Source organism: Mustelus asterias, chromosome 1 (assembly GCF_964213995.1).
Source record: "Mustelus asterias chromosome 1, sMusAst1.hap1.1, whole genome shotgun sequence".
NCBI classification, from domain to species: Eukaryota; Metazoa; Chordata; class Chondrichthyes; order Carcharhiniformes; family Triakidae; genus Mustelus; species Mustelus asterias.
In genome coordinates, this window is record NC_135801.1 from 121,904,976 (window position 1) to 121,929,146 (window position 24,171).

General features: G+C 39.7%; 1 protein-coding gene across 1 annotated transcript; it reads right to left on the reverse strand.

Annotated features, from left to right (window-relative positions):
• Positions 1-898: 898 nt before the first annotated feature.
• On the reverse strand, positions 899-23,808 carry frg1 (FSHD region gene 1). Its single transcript, XM_078217915.1, has 9 exons — positions 23,725-23,808; positions 21,952-22,019; positions 16,758-16,880; positions 14,659-14,719; positions 12,435-12,549; positions 9,739-9,843; positions 4,457-4,548; positions 2,139-2,249; positions 899-1,710 (listed from the first exon to the last, which is right to left on the reverse strand). The coding sequence occupies exons 1-9, from the start codon at positions 23,778-23,780 to the stop codon at positions 1,674-1,676; spliced, it is 768 nt and encodes a 255-aa protein (XP_078074041.1). The 5' UTR covers positions 23,781-23,808; the 3' UTR covers positions 899-1,673.
• Positions 23,809-24,171: the final 363 nt, after the last annotated feature.

The following is a 24,171-nucleotide window of genomic DNA, read 5'->3' on the forward strand; positions in this document are numbered from 1 at the left end:
AGTCAAATTAGAAATTCTGACAAAACTTCTTTACCAAGAGGGTTGTGGGAATGTGGAACACTGCCACATGGAATGATTGAAAATAGTGTAGATGTACTAAGTAGAGGCTAGATAAGCATATGAGCGAGAAGGGAAAAAGAGGGTTATGTTGATAGAGTTAGCTGAAGGAGTGCGAGGGGCTCAAGTGAAGCATACATTGTGGGATGGTCTGGTTAAGCCAAAAGACCTGTTTCTGAGCACTATATTCTCTGTAATCAGAAATGCAGGAATATATAAGCCAGGAAAAAAATTCACGCAGACTCCAAAGTTCACTGCTTATACCCCTCAACTGATTTCATTAAATGCCCAGAACTTCCCCTTGAAATTACTGTTATAATTAGCCTAGATCATAGAAACCCTACAGTGCAGAAGGAGGCCATTTGGCCCATCGAGTCTGCACCGACCACAATCCCACCCAGGCCCTACCCCCACATATTTACCCACTAAACCCTCTAACCTATGCATCTCAGGATTCTAGGGGGCAATTTTTTTTTAACCTGGCCAATCAACCTAACCCGCACATCTTTGGACTGTGGGAGGAAACCGGAGCACCCGGAGGAAACCCACGCAGACACGAGGAGAATGTGCAAACTCCACACAGTGACCCGAGCCGGGAATCGAACCCGGGACCCTGGAGCTGTGAAGCAGTAGTGCTAACCACTGTGCTACCGTGCCATCACCCTGGGCAGTTTATTCAAAGCATTCACCAATTGCGCTAAATTGTTCTATTGATCTAGCTTTTCTACTTCCCTCTTCAGTTTCATTCCATGCCCATCAATTCTCATTCTGAAGATCTGAACTCAAAATTTAACCCTTTACAACATTATTTTAGATGAGCAAAATTGAAATGGATAGGATTCATTAGATGGTTCGTTTATTGAATTTGCTAAATAGGTGATTACACAATTTGCATCATCAATAGAAATCAATTTTGTGTGCTAGTCTACATAGAATAAAACAAATGAATACATTATTTTTAAGAAGGGAATAGATCAAACTGTGGCTTGGTTAATCTCTCATTTATCTTGCAAAAACTCCTGCTGGTTTGCATTTTTCTCCCTGAAGCCCAAATCTAAAAAGAAATCAAATACCATAAGCTTTATGTTCATTTTATATGTAATTTAATTTTATACATGTTTAATACATTGAGGTTTTTGACATTTGGTGGTTTGTCTGCATCCCAAATTTAAGACTGGATAACATTTTGGATTGTGAATCAGCACATATGAAACAAGGGCGTTAACAATGGAACTAATTAAGACATTATAAATGTTGCACACAGCACAATACATTTTATATTACACTGACAAAGATTCTTTGCTTGAGCTTGTCCTACATTCTTTACTTCCTTGGATGACGCTCTAGAGGAAAGATTTAGGGGAATGCAGCACTCTCAATCACTACAATGAAGGTGAATATAACATATATGCAGTTCATTCTTAAAATACGAGTAACCATTTAAGGCTACAAATGTAAGACACGCTTCAAAAGTAAAGTGGAAATTGAAAAATGGCAGGTTTACATTACACATATTGCTGCTGGTTGTACAGCATTCCCAGTTTTGTGTAAAGTCTTGGAGGTAAAAAAAAATATAAATCAACATCCAATGAAAATAGCAAGATAATACCCTTGTTTCATTTACAGTATCGGTCAGCTTTCATCTTGGATCGCCTGTAGAGCAAAACAGAGAGATTTCATTATGAAGAGGGAATGTTAAAAAGTAACTGAGTACGTAATGTACTTTGATGCTGCCGCCAAAGTCATAGTGAAAGGGGTGGTTGAGCCACTGGATTGAACGAGGAAAAATATTTTGATGCAGCAAGTGGTTAGGATCTAGAATGCACTACCTGAAAGTGGCGGAGGCAGAATCAATTGTGTCTTTCAAAATGGAATTGGTTAATTATATGAAGAGAAAAGAATTTGCATGGCTATAGGGAAAAGCTGGGGTGTGGAAACATTTGAGTTGCTCTTGAAGAGAATGGATATGGACACAATGAGCCAAATGGCTTCCAGTTGCGCTGTTATCATTCTATGATACAAAGAGATGAAATGAAAAGACTTTTTCCCTAGTTGCTAAATTTTAAGACTCAAGCACATACCTGTCTAGCAAGGCTTCATGGAAAGTACCTTCTTGCCGGGCTTTCTTCAGCAGTTTACTGTCCTCTACATTTACTCTAAGTTTATGGTCTTGAAAACTCTGGAATTTCTTTCTGCAACAGAAGAATTACATGGGAACCAAATAAGTCTTTAGCACAATATCATGGTTCATTCAAGTCTATTTATCACCCATGTTTTCAAGTCTGACAACTCTGAATTGTTACGGTTTTTATACTTTTTTTTGCAATGTATTCTAATTCTCTGTGAAACCAAACATGATAAAGCCAATTAGATGTTGGATTGTATATTGACGGTTACCAGGGCAGACTTAGAAAACTGGAACTATTTACTTTCAAAAAGCATAGACTCTGGGAACATACAGAGGTCTTTAATGTAATAAATATTTCATATTTTATCCAAGTGATCAGGTTATCCCAGCAAGATAGGCAGAGGAGAACTGGCATCAGTACAATTTACAAAAGCATGGAACTAGGTTAGGTGTGAAGCGCTTCTTCTATAGGAAATAATCAATGATGCTAAATTAGATCTCACTGTCAGTAGCACAAATGTGAACAGCAAGATACAAAGTGGCATTGATACAGATTTAGTGAGTATGCTGAATTGTAACAGGTAGAGTTGTGGCGAAATGCAAGATCATCCACTTTGGAAAGATAGATCAAAATATTTTCTAAATAGTGAGAGCTAGGAAATGTGGAAAAGCAGAAATTTAGGGGTCCATATAGAGAGATAACTAAAAACTAATAGGCAGGTAAATAAGAATGTAGGTAAGAGGAGTAGGAATCAACCATATGGCCTCTCGAGCCTGCTCCGGCCATTCAGTAAGATTAAGGCTGAATTTCAATATCAATTCCACTTCCCCTCCATAATCCCATATCCCTTAAAGCTTTAGTTAGACTGTATTAATATATGCTCCACACCTTTGGAAGGATATACTAGTCTTGCAGACTGTACTGCAATAGAGATTCACTAGGATGATATTGGGGTTAAGAATTAAATTATGAGGTTGCACGTACTAGTCTTGTATTCCTTTGGGAATAAAAGACTCGTGTGAATTATTGAGGTGTTATGACTAAAGGATTTGAAATAGAAAGAAACTATTATCTCTGGGGTGGAGTTTAGAACAAGGGGCATAACCTAAGATAAGCTAAGACATTCAGAGATAAGATCAGGAAATATTTCATCTAAAGGGCAGTGGAGACATGGAATTCTGAGATCCTGTCAACTTCAGAAGCTCCATGTTAATCAGAATTTCTAAAGTATGTGACGTAAATGATATTATTCCAGCCATACATTTTAAAAATAAAGACGTGCATATTCTCTTCCAAGCATTATCAGGTCATATTGATTTTTTTTTTAAATTCATTTTTTACCGGATGTGGGTGTCACTGGCTAAACCAGCATTTATTGCCCTTCAGAAGGAGGTGCTGGGCTTCATTCTTGAACTGCTGCAATCCCTGAGGTGTAGGTATGCCATAGTGCTGTTAGGGAGGGACTTTCAGCGATGAATGAGCGGCAATATATTGGTGAGAGTGACTTGGAGGGGAATCTCCAAGTGGTAGTGTGCACAGGTACCTGCTAATGGTATTGGTTTTGGGTTTGGAAGGTGCTGAGTTCCTGCGGTGCATTTTGTAGATGGTACACATGGCTGCCACTGCTCATCAGTGGTGAAGGGATTGAATGTTTGTGGAAGGGGGCTGCTTTACCCTGGATGGTGTTGAGCTTCTTGAGTGTTGTTGGAGCTGCACTTATCCAGGAAAGTGGAGAGAATTCCATTACACTCTTGACTTGTACCTTGTAGATGGTGAACAGGCTTTTGTGGGGCGGTGAGGAGGTGAGTTACTCGCCCCAGGATTCTTAACCTTTGACCTGTCCTGGTAGCCGCAATATTTATATGACTAGTCCAGTTCAGTTTCTGGTCAATGGTAAACGCCCAGGTTATTGATCGTGGGGGATTCAGCGGTGACGATGCCATCAAATGTCTGCTATTCCAAACTTATCAGCACATGATTCCAGTTGTGAGATAGTCCCATGCTGTTCCCCTGCTTTCCTTCAGAAAGTTAGCCTCAACAGCATCAGGTCTATATACCATTGACTATAAAAACTATCCAAACTGATTTAACTAGGTACCTCCCACCAAGGAAAATGAAGGATTTATTTTTTCTTCTGGGGAGGATAAGAATCTCAATGATAATATGCTGCAACTATCTGTCCTCTCTACCCTCAGTAATTTAAAAGTATTAATATGTGCATGTTATTCTGTGAACTACTACAACTGTCCTCAAAACTGTTTGGTACTTACACATAGTTGATTTCACATTGTTTCACATTGCCCTTGTCTTCATCTAAAAGCTCATCTTTTGCCTTGATTACAATATCAGCACAGGAACGGATCTGTTTAAAACAAAAATACAAGTTATGATAAAGTGTAATAATGTTGATGTTTGGATACTTGGCTAATCTGGTGATGAGTGAGAGCAGTATTAATAAAGCTGTTGCAATATTAGCAGAAGGCTTAGATTGTCATAACCATTCGACATTATAAGGTTGTATTTTAAACTGTCTCTTTTCTTAACGCAATGTGGTTGACTCTCAACTGCCCTCCAAGGACAACTAGGGATGGGCAATAAATGCTGGCAGCTTGCGACGCGCGTGTCCCACGAGTGAATTTAAAAATAAATGCCTAGAATTGGGGATGCAGCAAAGTTGCACTGAATTCTGACAGGCATAAGTGATCTGATTGCCATAAGGATAGAGGACCTACATCAAGCCCTATTGTAAGTCAGGTATGAACTTTAACAGCTGAGCACAAACAAGGAGGCAACTTTTCTTGCTGTTTGTAAGCAGGTAAACCAAACCTTTTGGGGGAAGAAGATCCTTAACAGGTGCTGCTATGCCATGCAGAAGAAAAGAACTAAACAAGCGATGGGATGGTGAGGACAGAAATCTTGTACGAGGAAACTGCTAGAGGAAACGTTGTAATGGGAAGTCTATTCGATTATGCTCCAAACAGTAAGTGAAGGTGACTGAACAACACTGGGAGATTCATCTTGAAAAAGCAGGCTGAAGGCATCCTGTTAACAGCCGAGAGGAGCTTTGGACTAACTCAAGACTGCATGTCTCTGGAGAATGCGATGTAATGTATAAATGTGGTGTGGGGCTTTTGATTGAATTTAGCAGTTAAAGGGATTTTTTCATGTAGTTTTGTGTGTTCATTTCTTACTAAATATGGATTAGTCAATATTGATTTTAGTTTGTTACAGTAAAAGTCTTACAACATGAAATCTTGCCTCGTGATTCCTCTGCGTCAGTCACTGTAAATTTATATTTCTTTAAAAAAAACTATCAGTCTCCATGAGAATCGTAACAAGATAAATAGTGAGAAAGTATTGGCAGAGAAGAAAGGAGTAGTGAGTGACAAGGGCACTCATATAGAAGGGGTAGGAGATTAAAAAAATTTAAAAGCGAGAACATAAAGAGAAAGAATAAGGTACAATTCTTAAAAAAGAAATCAGGATTGAGTGGTATGTTTGTGAATACACAAAGCATTCCAAACATAACTGAAGCATTAGAAACAGCAGTGGCTAATTGGAGCCATGCCTTAAGTTTCTGGTTCTGTTGAAACCTAGTATTTAAAAAGATAAATTACTGCTACTACCTTCCAACTCTGATGAAAAGTCATCATCTTGAAATGTTTCTCTTATTTCACCATATATGCTGAGCATTTCTAGCCTTTTCAGTCATGGGATATGGATGCTACTAGCTAGGCCAGCATTTATTGCCCATCCCTAATTGCCCTCGAGGAGGTGGTGATGAGCTGCCTTCTTAAACTGCTGCACCTATATATTGCTGGGGAGTTCAAAGAATTTGACCCAGCAACAGTTAAGGAACAGCAATATAGTTCCAAGTCAGGATAGTGAGTGGCTTGGAGGGGAACTTCCAGATAGTGGGGTTTTCATGTGTCTCTCCTGCCCTTGTTTTTCTAAATTATAGTGGTTGTCGGTTTGGAAGATGCTGTTGAAGCAGCCTTGGTGAGTTCCTGCAGTGCATCTTGTAGATGGAACACACTGTTGCTACTGTTGTTGAGGGAGAGAATGTTTGTGGAAGGGGTGCTAATTAAATGTGTTGCTTTGCTTTGGATGGTGTTAAGCTTCTTGAGTGTCGTTGCCACACTCATCCAGGCAAGTGGAGGGTATTCCATCACACTCCTGACTTGTGCCTTGTAGATGGTGGACAGGTTTTGGGGAATCAGGAGGTGAATTACTTGCTGCAGGATTCCTAGCCCTTGACTGGTTCTTGTAGCCACAATTTTGATATGGATAGTCCAGATAAGTTTCTGGTCAATTGTAACCCTCCAGAAGTTGATAGTGGGGGTTTGAGTGACGGTAATGCCATTGAATGTCAAGGGACAATGCTTAGATTCTCTTGTTGGAGAAGGTTATTGCCTACCACTTGTGTGGCATGAATGTTACTTGCCACATGTCAGCCCAAGCCTCGATGTTGTCCAGATCTTGCTGCATTTAACTGTGGACTGCTTCAGTACTGAGTTGTCTATGGTGCTGAACATTGTGCGAACATCAACGAACATCCTTACTACATCTTCACTTCTGACCTTAGGATGTTTGAGACTTGTATTAAGAAGAGTTAAAGAATAGAATGGAAGTTGTTAAATTCTCAGTGTGCAATGCAGATCAAGGTATGGAGATAAGACAGGAAATTAGATCTCCAGACAGTGTAGAGTTATAAGGCAAACAAAAGATTTTAACTATCCCAAGATAAACTTGAAAGTTTAGATTGCAAGTAAGATTGCTATCTACATGAATATGTTTCTAATCAAACAAGAAGCATTCTCAGATTCAGCACTGGGAAAGTGCTGAGGATGGGAGGTGAATATCTGATGTCAAGTTATGCAAACAATTGAAGAATAATGGTATAGTTATGTGAGGTTGGAGAAGGGTAATGAAAAGTCAAAGATAAAGGAGCTAATTTTTTAAAAGGCAAAGTTTAGGAAGAATAGGAAGAATCTGGTTCAAATTAACTGGCCAGAAAAAATACTAAATAGATGTCAGATCAATTGTGAGATGGGGCGGCACGGTAGCACAGTGGTTAGCACTGCTGCTTCACAGCTCCAGGGTCCAGGGTTCGATTCCCGGCTCGGGTCACTGTCTGTGTGGAGTTTGCACATTCTCCTCGTGTCTGCGTGGGTTTCCTCCGGGTGCTCCGGTTTCCTCCCACAGTCCAAAGATGTGCGGGTTAGGTTGATTGGCCAGGTTAAAAATTGCCCCTTAGAGTCCTGAGATGCGTAGGTTAGTGGGATTAGCAGGTAAAATATGTTGGGTGGGATTGTGGTCGGTGCAGACTCGATGGGCCGAATGGCCTCCTTCTGCACTGTAGGGTTTCTATGATTTCTATGATTCTTCAAGAGTCAGGTGCAAATGGTACAAAATATATCCCGAGAACATAAAACGGGTGCATCAACGAATGGAATTCAGTGAATAAAGATGGAAATTTAAAGTTAAATTGAAACAAATATGATAAACCAAGGACCAAAGAATCATGAGCAATACAGAAGAGATGCAACAGAGATTAAAAGGGGGTAAAATAAACTAGCAGATAATACAAAAGGAAATAATCCATACTCATTAGCATATTAAATACAGAATTGCAGAAGTAGCTGTAAAAAAGAAATTGGTTCTGAAAATTAGAACTCCTGAGAGAAGCTAAGGAATAAATGTGACCTGGCATGTCTAGGTGCTGGCACTTCACTGATTTGGAGATTATCAAGAATACTAAAGGGACCATCTGCAGATGAACTCTTCCAACAAGTCACTCAGATTGGTCAACAGAATCAAGTGATTTCTTTGGAAATTAAGGAAAAATAAAGTTGTGTTTTTTACAACTAAACTCTTCAGTTCTTAGCTTTGTTCTCAAGTTTCTAATCATTTGTGTAGCAAAAGGTGTTGAGATCCTTTGGCTACCATATGTAGGAAGATGTCTTTGTAAATTCTCCCACAGAGAAAGGTTATAGAAGCTAACATTATATGCAGACCAGATATAGTTAGAAGCGACTCTATTTTGTTAGAGCCATAAATATTAGAAGAAAAAGATACTTGATGGTGGTGAAATAGTAGGACATTTGACTAGCTCATATTGACTGGCAAAGGACCAGCATGTGATGGACCAAATTAAACAGAACACTTCTATACACAACCTAAAGCTCCACACCCCATTTATACATTAGACCACACTCTCCATAGGCATATAGCCTTGAGTTAAAGTCCAAAGCTCCTCCCAGCTCTAATAGGATCCCTTCTCCCTGCTTTTAGTGTTTTTTAGTCACTCAGAATAAAGTTGCTTTTTTCCAAAGTCTTAAATGCAGTACATAAAGTGAACATCTTAGGTTATCTCTCAATTTTTCTGAAGATGTCAAAACTTCAGTGCCCACATTATCCAAGAATTACTTATGGAAAACCACTAATTAACTGATTAAAGTAACTGTGAAACTGTTCAGTGTAAACTCCAAAGCAGAATGACTGCAGTTTGCCAGATCAGTCTCCTAGTAAAAGGCATGCTTGGCCTTTCATTGTAGAGGCAGAAACAATGGAAAACCAGCATTTAATGTTTATTTAAATTAATTTGGACCCAGAAGGAGAGGTAAACAGTGAACAATGCAAAAGACAATGGACCCAATTTGAATTCTGTGCAACTGGATGAATTTTGAGCAAGTTAAAATTTTATCCAATGGTTTTAGAAACGAAGGAACAAAATTCTACTTAACTTCCGCGCAACAAATAAAAATAATTTATTTAAGGGTAGTTTTCCTTCTCTATTCCTGCACAATGCAGCTTTGACCAATGGGCCAGGGAATGGCTGTTCCCATAGATGCACCAATATGGCTTTGTATCAGCTACTGAGGATGCACAAATGTATCTACAGCACAAACTGATACGTTCCTCTCTCCTTTCTTTGTGTTAGGTATGACTCCAGCCAGTAAAGTTCCACCCTCTCCCACTGATTCCCATTTTACTAGGGTTCCTTGATGCCACAACAGTCAAATGCTGCGACAATGACCAGGACAGTCACTCTCACCTCTGGAATTCAGCTCTTTTCACCACTGTTGGATCAGGTCTGTAAGGAGGTCTGGATCAGAGTGATCCAGATTCAATTCATTGTTTAATTGTCCACTACCATTCATGTTTAGATGTGTTACTGACTGAATGCGTCAATGACTGGATTATCACTGTATCATGCAACTACTAGGATGGTAAATGAGTTAGATCTTGCCCATTTCCCTTTTGCAATTCCAATGTCCGTATATAGACAGACTAATAAAAAGGTGGCTTCATCCACAATTACTTAGATCCTGGGCACGAACCACCTGAACCTTGGCCATCTAGTGTCTATTGAGTAATTTTTAATCATCAAACCACTAAATCTTTTAGAATAATCATGCAGGATTTGGCACTAGGTAATTGCTGCTGGGTATATGACAGTGAAGCTGCATCAACTTAAAAATGGAAGTGAAAGGCAGAGATTATTTTCTGGTTCCAGTTACAATTAAACCAGAGCAACCCGCAGGAATACCTTTATCATTTCCTCTTTTCCCGCCGTTTTTTGCTTTGCTATAATGTCACCTTCATCATTGCAAGAGATAAAGCAGCTGTTTGATGCCATCAATGCCAACTTTCCCTGAAAAAGAAAACCCGGTGAGTATACAATGCTTTCATACAGAAATGTGTGCTTTATAAATACTGCAGAAATCTCATCTGGACCCTGTACAGAATAACTTCTTGAACTCACTTTGCAATATTTCCTCAGTTCTTCTTGTCCCTCTTAACCTTACCCAGCGCACAAAGTCCACTCATATACATCACAAATGATCTCACCATCTTCGATAACACTGGAGAGAAATCTTGCAGCTTGTACATCTAGTTTATAAACCCAGATTATGGTATTTTATTAATTAATTATAGGTGCTATATAGATATAAGTTGTTGTTGCAAATAAATGTTCATAGTGTTTCAATGACCTTATTCTGTGTTTCATTTATACATTTTCTGCAAAAGCCGCCAGTTTCCAACTATGCAGCAACAACGTACAACTCTATCTAAACATCACTACCATGGATTACTAAAGCCTCATAACATTTACCATGTAACATCATGGCTGTGAAGCAGAGCATAGGGAGGGTAAAAGGGGAGGAAGCAGCTCATACCAAGGAAAGGTACAAAAGAGAGAACACATTAAAAAAATTATAAATAGTGTACTTCAGGAAAATTAGGAACAAAGATTGCAGGAAACTATAGTAACTATTCTCAAATAATGTTGTCTTGAATTCTATTTTGAATCAAGAGGTTGTTTCTTTGTCCAATCAAAATGTCACGTCTCATGAAAGCACCATTATGTTTTGATTGACAGGTCATTCATGCAGCATCTCATGACTTATTTGTTGCAAATCCTACTGTTTCTATTTAGTATTAGAATCAATAGCAGGTGGCAGTCTGTGACATAAACAGCATGATACAGGCAGACTACTGAATCGCCATTCCACTACCCAGTTGAATATCACCACAAAGAATGCCTAAGGAATTAAGCAGAGCACAAGACCCGGGTCCAAAAGAAAATGGCAGGCCTGTGTAAAATAGGCAGAACTTAAAATGTGTGCCTTTGTAAGTTTGGTGTTATTTCCCAGAATTGTTCAAATTTTGAATATTTATGTTTTCATTATTTTCAGTTTGAAGTATTGTAAACTGTGAAGAGAACAGTGTGGAACTTCAAAAGGACATAGAAAAGTTGATGAAGTGGGCAGATAGGTGGCAAGTTCAATATGGAGAAGTCTGAGGGATGCATTTTCATAGGAAGAACATGGAGGAACAATATAAAATAAAATAAGGGGTAAAATCCTTAAGGGGATGCAGGAGCAGATGGACCTGGGTGGATGAGCAGAGATCATTGAAGATGGAGAGAGCAGTTAATAAAACATATACAGTACTCTGGGCTTTATTAATAGGAGCGTAGAGTACAAGAGCAAGGAGGTTATGCTGAACTTATACAAGACACTTGTTAGAACTCAGCTGGAGTATAGTGTACAGTTCTGGGTGCACACCATAGAAAAGATGTGAATGCATTGGAGATAGTGCAGAAGAGGTTTACAAGAATGGTTCCAGGAAGTGAAACCTCAGTTATGAGGATAGATTAGAGAGACTGGGACTGTTCTCCTAGGAGGGGAGAAGGTTAAGAGGAGATTTGATAGAGATGTTCAAAATCATGAGTGGGCTGAACAGAGTAGATAAAGAGAAAATGTTCCTGTTTGTAAAAGGATCAAGAATGAGAGGGCACAGATTTAATGTGGTTTGCAAAAGAAGCAAATGTGATGTGAGAAAAAGTCATTACACACAGCGAATGGTTCGTGTCTGGAATGTACTGCCTGGAAGTGTGGCGGAGGGAGGTCTGATCAAGTCATTCAGGAGGGCATTAGATGAGTATTTTAATAGGAACAATGTTCAGGGGTTTAGGGAAAAGGCACTAAGTCTTGATGCTTGTTTTCAGAGCTAGTGCAGATACAATGGACCAAATGGCCTCCTTCCATGCCATAACAATTCCTACAGTAATGCCTTCAGTGATGGGTAATAAATGCTGGCCCAGCCAGCAACGTCCATGTCCCATAGTGAATAAAAAAAGGACTCTGTGCCTTAGGATATAAGCAGCAGACCTTTGGATGAATGCAAGTTTATGGAGGATGGAAGATGGGAAAGCAGCCAGGAGTGTATTGGAAAAGTCAAGGCTTGAGGTGACTAAGATAAGAATGAGGGTTTTAGCAGTATATGAGCCAGCAAGGCAGAGTCAGGTAATATCATAGAGGTGGAATGAGGAATTTAGCTGGAGGAAGCTTCTGTTCATGTACTACTGGATGCCAGATAAGCAGTCTGAAAACAATTTCTCTTTATGCACTCTATCAAAACTGTTCGTGATTTTAAAGACCACTATTAAATCTTCTCTACACTAAGGAGAACAACTGCAGCTTCTCCAGTTTTTTCACATAATTGAAGTCTCGCAGCCCTGCTACCATTCGAGTAAATCTATTCCTTGCCCCAATACCTAGACATTCTTCATAAAATGTGGAACCCAGAATTGAACACAATACTCCAGCTGACGCCCAACCAGTATTGGCTTTGTTGAATGCTGCTTTATATTTGGAATGAGGGAAAGAAGATAGCAGGAGATAAAAGGTTTCCGAAGCAGCACTGACAAAATATAATGAATAGGTAAAAGCAACTTACATCCTGAAAAATCGGCTCCCACTGTTCCCTTGACCCAATTGCATCTGATCGTCCAGTAACAGCACCATCAGAATTTATTCCCATATATTTGCCATAGCCAGACTTCAGAGCTATTCTATAAGAAATAACCAAGAATAGTGAAAACACATTTTGAAATATTAATGCTGATGCATTTGATTTATGACTTTGATTTACAAAGTTATTGCAAAAGTGTATTTTACATAAACATATGTTACTCAGTGGGATTTTGACAATTTACAAATTGCAGTGTTGTCTGATTACCATCTGCCAAACTGGTTTATTAAGTAATTAAACCATATTAACTTTTATTACATTGCAGTAGATAGCAATAACATCTAATACTTTTACACCCGAGTAACAAATTCATGCCTCCTGCTAAATGAAATTAAAAATCTAATAATTGACAATGGGGCTGTTAGAAGATTTGATTCAAAATGCTATCTCTATCTAAAATATGTACACTCTGCAGAGCAAGTGTATAATGGATTTATAAAGGAACATGATCAAAAAAATTGATTACTGATAACTAGTGGTTTTCTCACATTGTTGACACCATCTGTCTTCAAATTTTGTCAGACAACACATCTGTGAGGTGCCTTGGGACATATTTACAGTAATAAAGGCATTATAGAGATGCAAGTTGTTGATGCGTAGCATGCAGCTGTTGTCAATGAAGTAAATATGATTTTGGATTCTACAGTACATGGAATTATAGCAAATCTTAATAGGATAGCTTCCATCCTTCCTGGAGTATTGCGCACAGTTTTGGCTGTCTTGTTACAGGAAGAATATCAAGGGACTGGAAAAAGTAGGCAAGTACAGCTCATCTGAAAGATTCATCAGGTATGTGAACTACAAGAAAAGACGACAGAATTGAGTTTGTGAGAAGGAACAATAGAGGTTGATCAGAATAAATGTTTAACATGATGCACAGAATGACTGGGTGGTGAAAGGGGGTGGGGCAAGGAAAGAACAACTTGACAGAGGGTGGTGAATATTTGGAATGGACTGCCCAGTGAGGGCAGACTGATGACTTTAGTAATTATAAGGGAAAAATGAGTTGCATTTGGCATAATAAAACGAGTGAATGATACAGGTAGTGGATTGTACATTCTTCCTCTGCATTAAGGAGCCAGGTAGATGGACCAAAATGATCATCTCGGATCGTGAATCTTCCTATCATCACCATGGCTACCTGCATTTAACAGTCTAAGAATTGTACTAAAGTATTAATGGAGAGGGAGGCAACAAAAATTATTTTAATAAAGTAATACAAATTCCCTATAACTCATTCTTAAACTGCTGTAAAATTGTATGCAAAGCAAGTGTAAAAAATATATACTTTATTTATTATTACATATTCAAACACATATGCATATATTTCTGGAAACATAATAGTTTGTGAATTTGTGTACTTCCATGCTGTATATACACATCTTTCACATCTGTAGAATCTAAGACAGAAGTAGCCACCTACTGACTAACTGGCTAAGTATACAAACTTTCTTTAATGTCAGTGGCCATGGCTGATGAATTTCTGAAATGGTACCAGCATTTTGTACTCGCTGATCATCCATGCACACTTCTGTGCTGTTTGGGGGGGTGGGGGGGGAGGAGTCAGGACAGAGCAGGACAGCAGATGGAGTCAGTTATAATACTTTCATTTTGGATGTGATTTAACATTACTGCTATATGAAGGACATTGAAATCTTGAATAAACATTGTAAAATAATGTGTAACAGACAGTAAACATGAGTAAACAGAGATTACGAAGCATTGTTTCCTTTGAAAATAAGTTAAATTAAACTATAGTGACACCATCCTGAAATCAGACTTTAGCAAATCCTGATGATCTTGACATTACATTTTGGGTTAATTTCCTTTTTCTTTTTTGAAAAATGAATTTCTAGTTGTATCATTTTGTTTGTAAAACACTTAGTCAATCACAGTCTGACTTCACTGCACTCAACAATCAGTGAGTGATTTTGTATATATGGCCAATCATTTCAGCAAATGGATTGGTTGGACGAATACCATTAATTATGATAGATTAATAAATTAGTCTTTGTTCCACTGCAGTTTGATTTTATGGTGTTCTTGATTATCTGTCCAATTCCATATCTGCCTAGGTTTACTCCATTAATGAGTAAATGAGATGCATATTCTTCCTCCCTTCAAACAAAAAAAAACTTGTATTTCTTACCTGGTTTCAGATAATTTAATGGCTGTTAACTGTTCTGGGGGATCAGGGGTTTCACTATCCTCTGTGGAAGGAAAAAGGTACAGGAGGAGATCATATCTCACAATGCAAAAGTCAATTATTCATTTTCACTCTGCAGCAAATACTGCTGAAAGCTGTGACATTATAACAACTGCTAAATGTTTTCTCTTCCATAAAGTATGAATAAACAAACTTGTATTCATACAGTGCCGTTCACATCCCATAAACACCTCAAAACATTTCACATCAATTTCATTATTTTTAAAGTGTATGCAAATGTAGCAGCTAATTTGTGCATAATCAACAATCACATAAATGACCAGTTAATACAATTTTGATGATAGTTGCGGGATGAATACTGACCACAGCACCAGGAGAACTCCCTTGCTCTTTTTCGATTAGTATGATCTTTTATGCCCAGTAGAAGAGGCAGCCAGGGTTTGGTTTCATGTCTTATCCAAAAGGCAGCAGCTCCAACTATATAGTATTCCCTCAGTATTGCATTGAAGTGCGTCTAAACTATGTGCTCAATTCCTGGAGTCTGGCTTGAACCCACAACCTTCTGAGAGGGAGTGCTCCAACTGAGCCAAGCTAATATGTACTGAATAATTACTTTAAAAGCACTGATCAATAGAACCTATAACGCTTGAACATTTTTTCCAAGAAACTCAGAATTAAACAAAACTTCTTGTACCTAAGGTATCAAGGTGTATACTGGTTTTCTAATTTCAGTTGCAACACAATTGAGAAGTGCCAAGCAAAGGTTGTGAGTGCTTCTGTAGACAGAGGAAAACTTTCAGCGCTTTCTGACAACCAAATTCAAGTTGCAATAATGGATGTTTGGGTAAAGTTTTTTAAAAATTTGATAGCCACATTTGGTGTACATTGCAAAAAATGTAAGGGCAAAGGGGTAAATTTTTAACGATTGTTTTGGTATAAATCCAGCATTGTGGATAGGTTATGCAGTAATAGCTCGATTTCCACTGAAAACAGAAGAAATAAAATCCAATGATCTGCACAATACTGGCCTTATATGTAGCATGGCAAATTGAAAATGTAGCCCTAGATATCATTGCAATGGCAGTTTTTGTCCTTTAACAAAATCAATCTAACTATAGGTATTATTGTGTTAGGGTCCCGGACCCGAACCCCAAGTTACATTAGGAAGCCAGACGAGACCCCAACAATTTTTCTATTTTGTCATAAATGTAAGGAAAGGATACTTCCTTCTAGGACGGATTCCACTAATAAAACAGGGATTTTTTATAGTAAAACTATTTTATTTAATAACATAATTTAAATATAACTCTAACAAATGAAGTAGCTTAACCATTAACAGCTGAACAATATTTAAAAATGAAAGGAAGCAACTTTATTCTCTAGTCTGTGGCTGCTCCAGTTCAAACTAAGCCCCATTCATGCATAAATCAAATCCACTTAAAATAAATGTTAGCAAACCCATACATACTTGCTTTAACATTTGTTAACCATTTTTGGAGCTTTCAGGGAGATAGAGTTCCAGAAGCCTGCAAAATCCTTCTAACTTCAACCAGGCTTCAGCTTCAAACAAAATTGCTTTCTACAAAAGCCTTTCTCTGCTACAGACCCAGGACTGCATATAAACCACATTATCACATGACCTTGTCAATCACTCTATTCAGAAATCCCAGGGGAACATAAATAAACAAAAAAGTCCATCAACTCTACCTGATGTAACCACTTGCAAGGCTAAAATGAGTAATTATCCTCCTCTCTCAGCATCTGAGTTGTATTCCCACAAGACATACCAACTGCTTGTAGCATAAAGCTGAATTTTTAAACATTCTCCTTAAACACAAAAACTATATGCATTATATATATCAATTGAACCATCATCATCACAATTGGTATTATTAATTTATACAGTTTTTAAAATGAAATCACAGCAATAAGATGAGAGATTGAGAAAATGAACACACAAGGACTTATTTTAGCTAATTCTGGAAATCACAAATTGTATTGAATTTCTGAAATCATAAAATATTAATAAGATTTGAGGAAAAAGATTAATCCAGATTAAGGCATTTCAAATCTGCCCAGACCTTTATGTGGTGCTCCAAGTGTAAATAGACCATTGTCGAGTGCATGGATAAAGGTCCCTGTTCCCATCTCTATTGCCACAGTGCCTGTAATTTCCCCAAAATTTCGAACTGCCCACCATCCTCCTAAAACGAAAATACAAAAATATACATTTAAAAAGCTAAATCAGCAACACATGGAAAAAATAACTTGTATTCGCTTCATGCTTTGCATGACATCATGGTAACTTAAAAGTTATTCAGAGGCAATAATGAATTTGACTTGTTGCCACTTTTGTTTGAAGACAAATGCAGCAGTCAATTTGTACACAGTAAGGTCTCACAAAAAGCCAGTGAGGTAAATGCCAGTTAATCTGTAACAGTGGGGTTTGTTGAGGGACACCACTTTGAATAGGGATCTTCTACGTCTATTTGAAAAAGCAGAGTCCTGGTTTAATGTTGCATTAATATACCTATAAGAATGTTAAGATCCCCCTCAGTGCTCCACTCAAGTGTCAGCGTGGAAAATGTTCTCATGTCTATCATGTGGAGTTTGAGTCCAAGTTGTGGGTTCAGAGGTGAGAGCACTGTGAGGTGAATCAAGCTGACACTTTTCAGTACTGAATCTTAGAAAAGCACCTACAGTATAAATATGGCAAAAATCGTGAGATTTAGCATTAAAAATTCAAATTACATTGAATTGTGTTCAGTGTAAACCTTGTGTGCAATCAGAAATACTTTATTTACGTTTATCCCATTTGAATTGCAAGCCTGACACGCAGTAACGTATTAATGCTCAATGAACTACAGTTAATACCAGGGAGCTCAATAAAAGGGAAAAGTTTGAGAGACAGAGAACCAGGGGAGATTTAAAAAATGGAAAGAATGAGATGACGACAGTCAGAAAAGGAAAAATAAAATGTTTACAAAGGGGATGGGGGAGGCAGGGGAAATTAGAATTATTCATTAGTGAGAGAAGAGGCACCAGAAAACCAAGTACACAACTGGATAAATAAGCATGAATAGCACCTCGGGGCCCAACAACAAAGTATGATTAAAACAACATTATTATAAATAACCAATTATTCAATAAATGTTTTCACCTGCCAGAAAAGGGAAATGTCACAGACTTGAGGGGATGTCTTGTCTATTCCTGCCCCTATGTTCAATTGCAAATGCAATATGACATTCCCATTCACAAATAACAATAACCTGACAAGAACATTCTATAAATGGCCAGTGCAGTGGGGGATTCCCTTCCTACAATCACTTGCCTGTAAAACCTCTCGTGTTCTACAAGATCATGTGCAAAGTCCAATCAACAGGTAAAATGACTGAAAAAATATGTGGAACTATGCTGTAGATGCCATATTAAGAAAATATACCACATCACCACTTTGTAGGATTTAGCTGTTGTATTTGTTCTTTATCAATTTCTTGGCCATCCTTTGCTGAATTCTAAAATCCTCTCAATCCTTAGGTTTGTCACTCTTTCAACAACATTGCAAGTCTCTTCCTTTAATCTAATACTATCTTTGATTTCTGTTAGCCCCGGTTGGACCACCTTTCCTATTTAAATAAAACTATTTATGGGATGTGATCTTAAGGGAATCTATAGTTGTTGTAAATTATAAATTATTTCCTTAAATGTTTGCCACTGCTTATTTACCATCATATATTTCAAACTAGCTTCCAAATTTACCAAAGCCCAATTCATTCCTCATATCTATGCAGTTTGTTTTGTTCAGATTGAAGACATCAGCTCTGAACTTAATTAAATGATTCTCAAAGTCAACAGAAAGTACTACTATACTATGATCACTCTTCTCCACATACTCCTTTATACATTCTCTCATTGCACAATACTAGATCTAGAAAGCCCAGTTCTTAATTGGTTCATAGAATCCCTACAGTGCAGGAGGCCATTCGGCCCATCGAGCCTGCACCGATAACAATCCCACCCTCTCCCTGACACCCTCGGATTTACCCTGCTAGTCCCCTTGACACTAAGGGGAAATTTAGCATAGCCAATCAACCCTAACCCGCACATCTTCGGACTGTGGGAGGAAACTTGAGCACCCTGAGAAATTCCACGCAGACATGGGGAGAATGTGCAAACTGCACACAGAGAGTGACCCAGAATTGAACCCGGGTCCCTGGCACTGTGAGGCAGTAGTGCTAACCACTGTGCCACCATGCCTCTACATACGTATTTCAAAAATACTCTTCAATGCTTTCCACAAACATCTTGTCCACACTATTACTGCAAATTTAGCTTGCCCAGTATATATGAAGATTAAAGTCCCCAGTGATCAATGTTCGGATTAAGCTGTGCAGCCGTGCTGAAAACTGAAAGTTCCTGCGCTGGTTACACAAAAGTTAGCCCCCTTAAATTACCATATATGCATAGTCACACAAAAAAACTACGCTGTTTGTTTCAATGTGGATCATGACAACTGGGTCCTCCTCCAACAAGGTCTTCCCAAGCTGCAAGATGTCCTTAACCCTGGTACTGATCAGGTAACACAGTCTTTGGAACTCGAAAATGTGACTGAAGGGAACAATATCTACCCCGCAACTATACTGTCCCCAATTGCTACATTCCTTTTCTCTCCCCACTGTACTTGCACGGATTCTGGTACCACAGTGCTTATTCACGCTGTAGACTTTGTCCTGGTCCACATGGGCAACACGAACCTCATATTTGTTGGATACCGGCAAAGGCTGAGGCTCTTCCACCACTGCAACTGGGGTCACCTCCCCTGCCTGATACGCAGTCACACCCTTTTATCCACGACCATTAACCAGACTCGTACCATTATTTAACCTAAAGGGAGTGACTGGCTCACGGATCAAAGTGTCCAGATAACTCACTCACACCGTGATGCATTTCAGGCTCCAGCTCAACAATTCTTGAGTTGCAGTTCCTCGAGATGCAAACACTCACTGTCGATGTGGTTATCTGGGATCGTGATGTTCTTCACAAACTCCCATGTAATACAGTTGTGATAACCACCTGCTCCAGCAGTGTAACTAGCCCTGTTATATTTAATTAATTAAAGTTCATTTATTTAATTGAATTAGCTTAAATTTTTTTAACCAGTTACTCCATCTAGTTTAAGTGAAAAATAAATAGAGAAAATATTCATCTGCACCTTACCCTTGTCACACCTCTTTGAGCCGTAATATCGCTTTATTTTGTGCCACTTACAGAATCACAGACTACCTACCACTCCCATGACCTTGCATCCCATCCCCTCCGCACATTATTCTCTGCTACGCCCACAGCCTTACACCTCTCTCCTGCCCTTGCTTCCCCCTTTCCTGTTTCAGGAGCAATTTAAATTTCAACTTAGAGTCATAGAGGTTTACAGCATGGAAACAGGCCCTTCAACCCAACTTGTCCATGCCACCCAGTTTTTACCAGTAAGCTAGTCAAAATTGACTGCGTTTGGCTCATATCCCTTTATACCCATCTTACCCAGTAACTGTCTAAGTATCTTTTAAAAGACAAAATTGTACCCGCCTCTACTACTGCCTCTGGCAGTTCGTTCCAGACACTCAACACCCTCAGTGAAAATATTGCTCCTCTGGACCCTTTTGTATCTCTCCCCTCTCGCCTTGAACCTCCAGCTTTAGACTCCCCTATCTTCGGGAAAAGATGATGACTATCTACCTTATCTATGCCCCTCATTATTTTATAGACCTCTATAAGATCACCCCTAAGCCTCCTACACTCCAGGGAAAAAGTCCCAGTCTATCCAGCCTCTCCTTATAACTCAAACCATCAAGTCCCAGTAGCATCCTAGTAAATCTTTTCTGCATTCTTTCTACTTTAATAATATCCTTTCTATAATAGGGTGACCAGAACTGTATACAGTATTCTGAGTGTGGCCTTACCAATGTCTTGTACAACTTCAACAAGACATCCCAACTCCTATATTCAATGTTCTGATCAATAAAACCAAGCATGCCGAATGCCTTCTTCACCAACTTGTCCACCTGTGACTCCACTTTCAAGCAGCTACGAATCTGTACCCCTAGATCTTTTTGTTCTATAACTCTCCCCAACACCCTACCATTAACTGAATAAGTCCTGCCCTGGTTCAATCTACCAAAATGCATCACCTCTCATTTACCTAAATTAAACTTCATCTGCCATTCATCAGTCCACTGACTCAATTGATCATTCTAGACAACCTTCTTCACTGTCCACTATGCCACCAATCTTGGTGTCATCTGCAAACTGACTAACCATGCCTCCTAAATTCTCATCCAAATCATTACTGTAAATGACTAATAACAGTGGACCCAGCACCGATCCCTGAGGCACACTGCTGGTCAAAGGCCTCCAGTTTGAAAAACAACCCTCTACAACCACTCTCTGTCTTCTGTCATCAAGCCAACTTTGTATCCAATTGGCTACCTCATCCTGGATCCCGTGAGATTTAACCTTTTGCAACAACCTATTATGCAGTACCTTGCTACTGTCCATGTAGACAATGGCAACTGCACTGCTCTCATCTACCTTCTTGGTCAGCCGTTCAAAAAACTCAATCAAATTCGTGAGACATAATTTTCCACTCACAAAGCCTCGCTGACTGTCCCTAATCAGTCCTTGCCTCTCTAAATACCTGTAGATGCTGTAGTTTCCAGGCTTTTCCCTGCAGCCCTTCTTAAACAAAGGCACAGCGTTTGCCACCCTCCAATCTTCAGGCACTTCACCTGTGACTAGCGATGATTCAAATATCTCTGCTAGAGGACCCGCAATTTCCTCCCTAGCCTCCCACTTGATCAGGTCCCGGGGATTTATCTACCTTGATGCGCTTTAAGACTTCCAGCACCACCTCCTCTGTAATATGTACACTCCTCAAGACATCGCTATTTATTTCCCCAAGTTCCCTGACATCCATATCTTTCTCAATAGTAATTAATTCTAGAAATATTTAGTTGCAATACATTGATGCTTTAGAAAATAAGTGGAAAGTCAGTTTCGGGAACTGTTAATTAAGTTTCTGGAACATGCAATTTCTTTGTGAACAATTTCAAAATTGGCAGACATTTGAGCTGGTTGAAGGAGACACTGTACTGAATTCCTAGCCAAGAGCCCATTCATAGACCACAATGTGAAGTTTTCTCACGCTCAAACCTTGTGGCTGGGTGATGTACATGAATACCTAATAGAGCAAAGGGACATTTTGTTACCAGCCTCACTTACCAACGATATCAAGCACCTGTTCATCCTCCTCTAGCTTTCTTTTCCCTTTTTTTTTCTTCTTCTTCTCGCTAAAGAAAAATGTAATCATTGACTTGAGCACATAAATCTTGTACAGAAGTTAGAGCTATGATGCCTGATTACACAAGTTTTATCTGTGCAAATGTAGAAGTGGCAGCAAATAATTTTCTGGGTACAAATAAAAACAGCCTACATTTATTACAAAACTGGTCGGTTATTTTTCTATAGTGTGCATTGAAGTAAACTTCAAAATTGTTGCAGGCCTTACTTACTGTGTGGAGAAAAGAGACTTAACAGATTCTGCAGTAGGACTACCCCATCAAGCTACAACAGCAAACAGGATTGGGCTGATAATTGGCAAGTAAATTCATGCCACACAAACTAGTGAGAATCTGATCCGCTCCCTTGACATTACTGTCACTGAATCCCCAATTGTCAACATCCTGGCAGTTATCACTCACTAAAAACTAAACTAGGGCAGGTCAAAGGCTGGGACTTCTGTAACAAGTAACACACTACTCAACTTCACAAAGCTTGTCCACCATCAACAAGGCACAATTCAAAAGCGTGATGGAATGCTCTCCACTTGCCTGGATGAATGCAGCTCCAACAACACACAAGAAGCTCGACACCATCCAGGACAAAGCAGCCCATTTAAATGGCACTCCAACCACCACCTTCAACACTCACTGCCTCCACCACCGACTCAAAGTAGCAGCAGTGCGTACCATCTACAAGATGCATTGCAGCAACTCCCCAAGGCTCCTTCGACAGCACCTTCCAAACACATTACCTCTACCACCGAGAAGGACAAAGGCAGCAGATGCATGTGAACACCACCAGCTGCACGTTCCCACCTAAGCCACACTACGTTCTGACTTAGAATTCCAACAGTTCAGGAGACCATTCAGCCCACCGAATCTGCACCGAATCTCTGAAACAGCATCCCACCCAGACCCTCCCCTCCGCCCTATCCCCGTAACTCCGCACATTTATCAGGGCCATCCACCTAACCTACAGATCTTTGGACACTAAGGGACAATTTAGCATAGCCAACCCACTGAACACCATCCTTAGACTGTGGGAAGAAACCAGAGTACCCGGAGGAGACCCACGCAGACACAGGGAGAATGTACAAACTCCACACAGTCACCCAAGGCGGAATCGAACCTGGGTCCCTGGCATTGTGAGTCAGCAGTGCTAACTACTGTGCCATCAACTTGAAGCTACATCGCCGTTCCTTCATTGTCACGGTCAAAATCCTGGAACTCCCTTCCTAACAGTACTGTGGGTGCACTGACAACTCACTGACTGCAGCAGTTCAAGTAGTTGGTTCATCATGAAGGGCAATTAGGGATTGACACTGACATTTTCTATGAAAGAATAAAAATAATGAATACACTCCAAACTAGTGTTTGACTCAGAAGGTGAGAAGGTACATTATGAAATCTGATAAACATACACACACAAAACTTTTTGCAATTAAGATAATTTATATTATCATTCATTCAGCAACTCTTGTCTGCCAAAAATATTAACCCCTTCTCTTTGAATAGAATCAGAGTGTTTACAGTAGAGGCCAATCAGTCTGTCATGTCCATGGCAGCTCGCTGCAAAAACAAACTGCTTGTCCCACTCCCTTGCCCTTTCTCTTTCTCAGTACCAGCCTTTCTCTAATATCTGTCCATAACTCGGAGTCTCAGGACCCGACCCACCATCTCCCCGGTCATTCTGCTCCGTGGGTTAAACTCAAACCTTTTCATCCCTTTCAGCACCAGCTTCGTGCTCTTCACACAAGCGTATTCCGCCATATTTGAAATCAGTACCCGTTACAGCGACACCAAGTGACGGGAGGACTCAGTTACAGTGACACCCAGTGACCGGGAGGACTCAGTAACAGTGACACGGAGTGACTGGGAGGACTCAGCAACGGTGACACCCAGTGACTGGGAGGACTTAGTTACAGTGACACCCAGTGACCGGGAGGACTCAGCAACAGTGACACCCAGTGACTGGGAGGACTCTACGGCGACACACAGTGACCGCGAGGACTCCACAGCGACACACAGTGACCGGGAGGACTCAGGAACAGCGGCACCGAGGCCAGAGGACTCAGTTACAGCGGCACTCAGTGACCGGAGGACTCAGTTACAGCGGCACCGAGTGATCGGGAGGAGTCAGTTAAAGCGGCTCCCAGTGGAC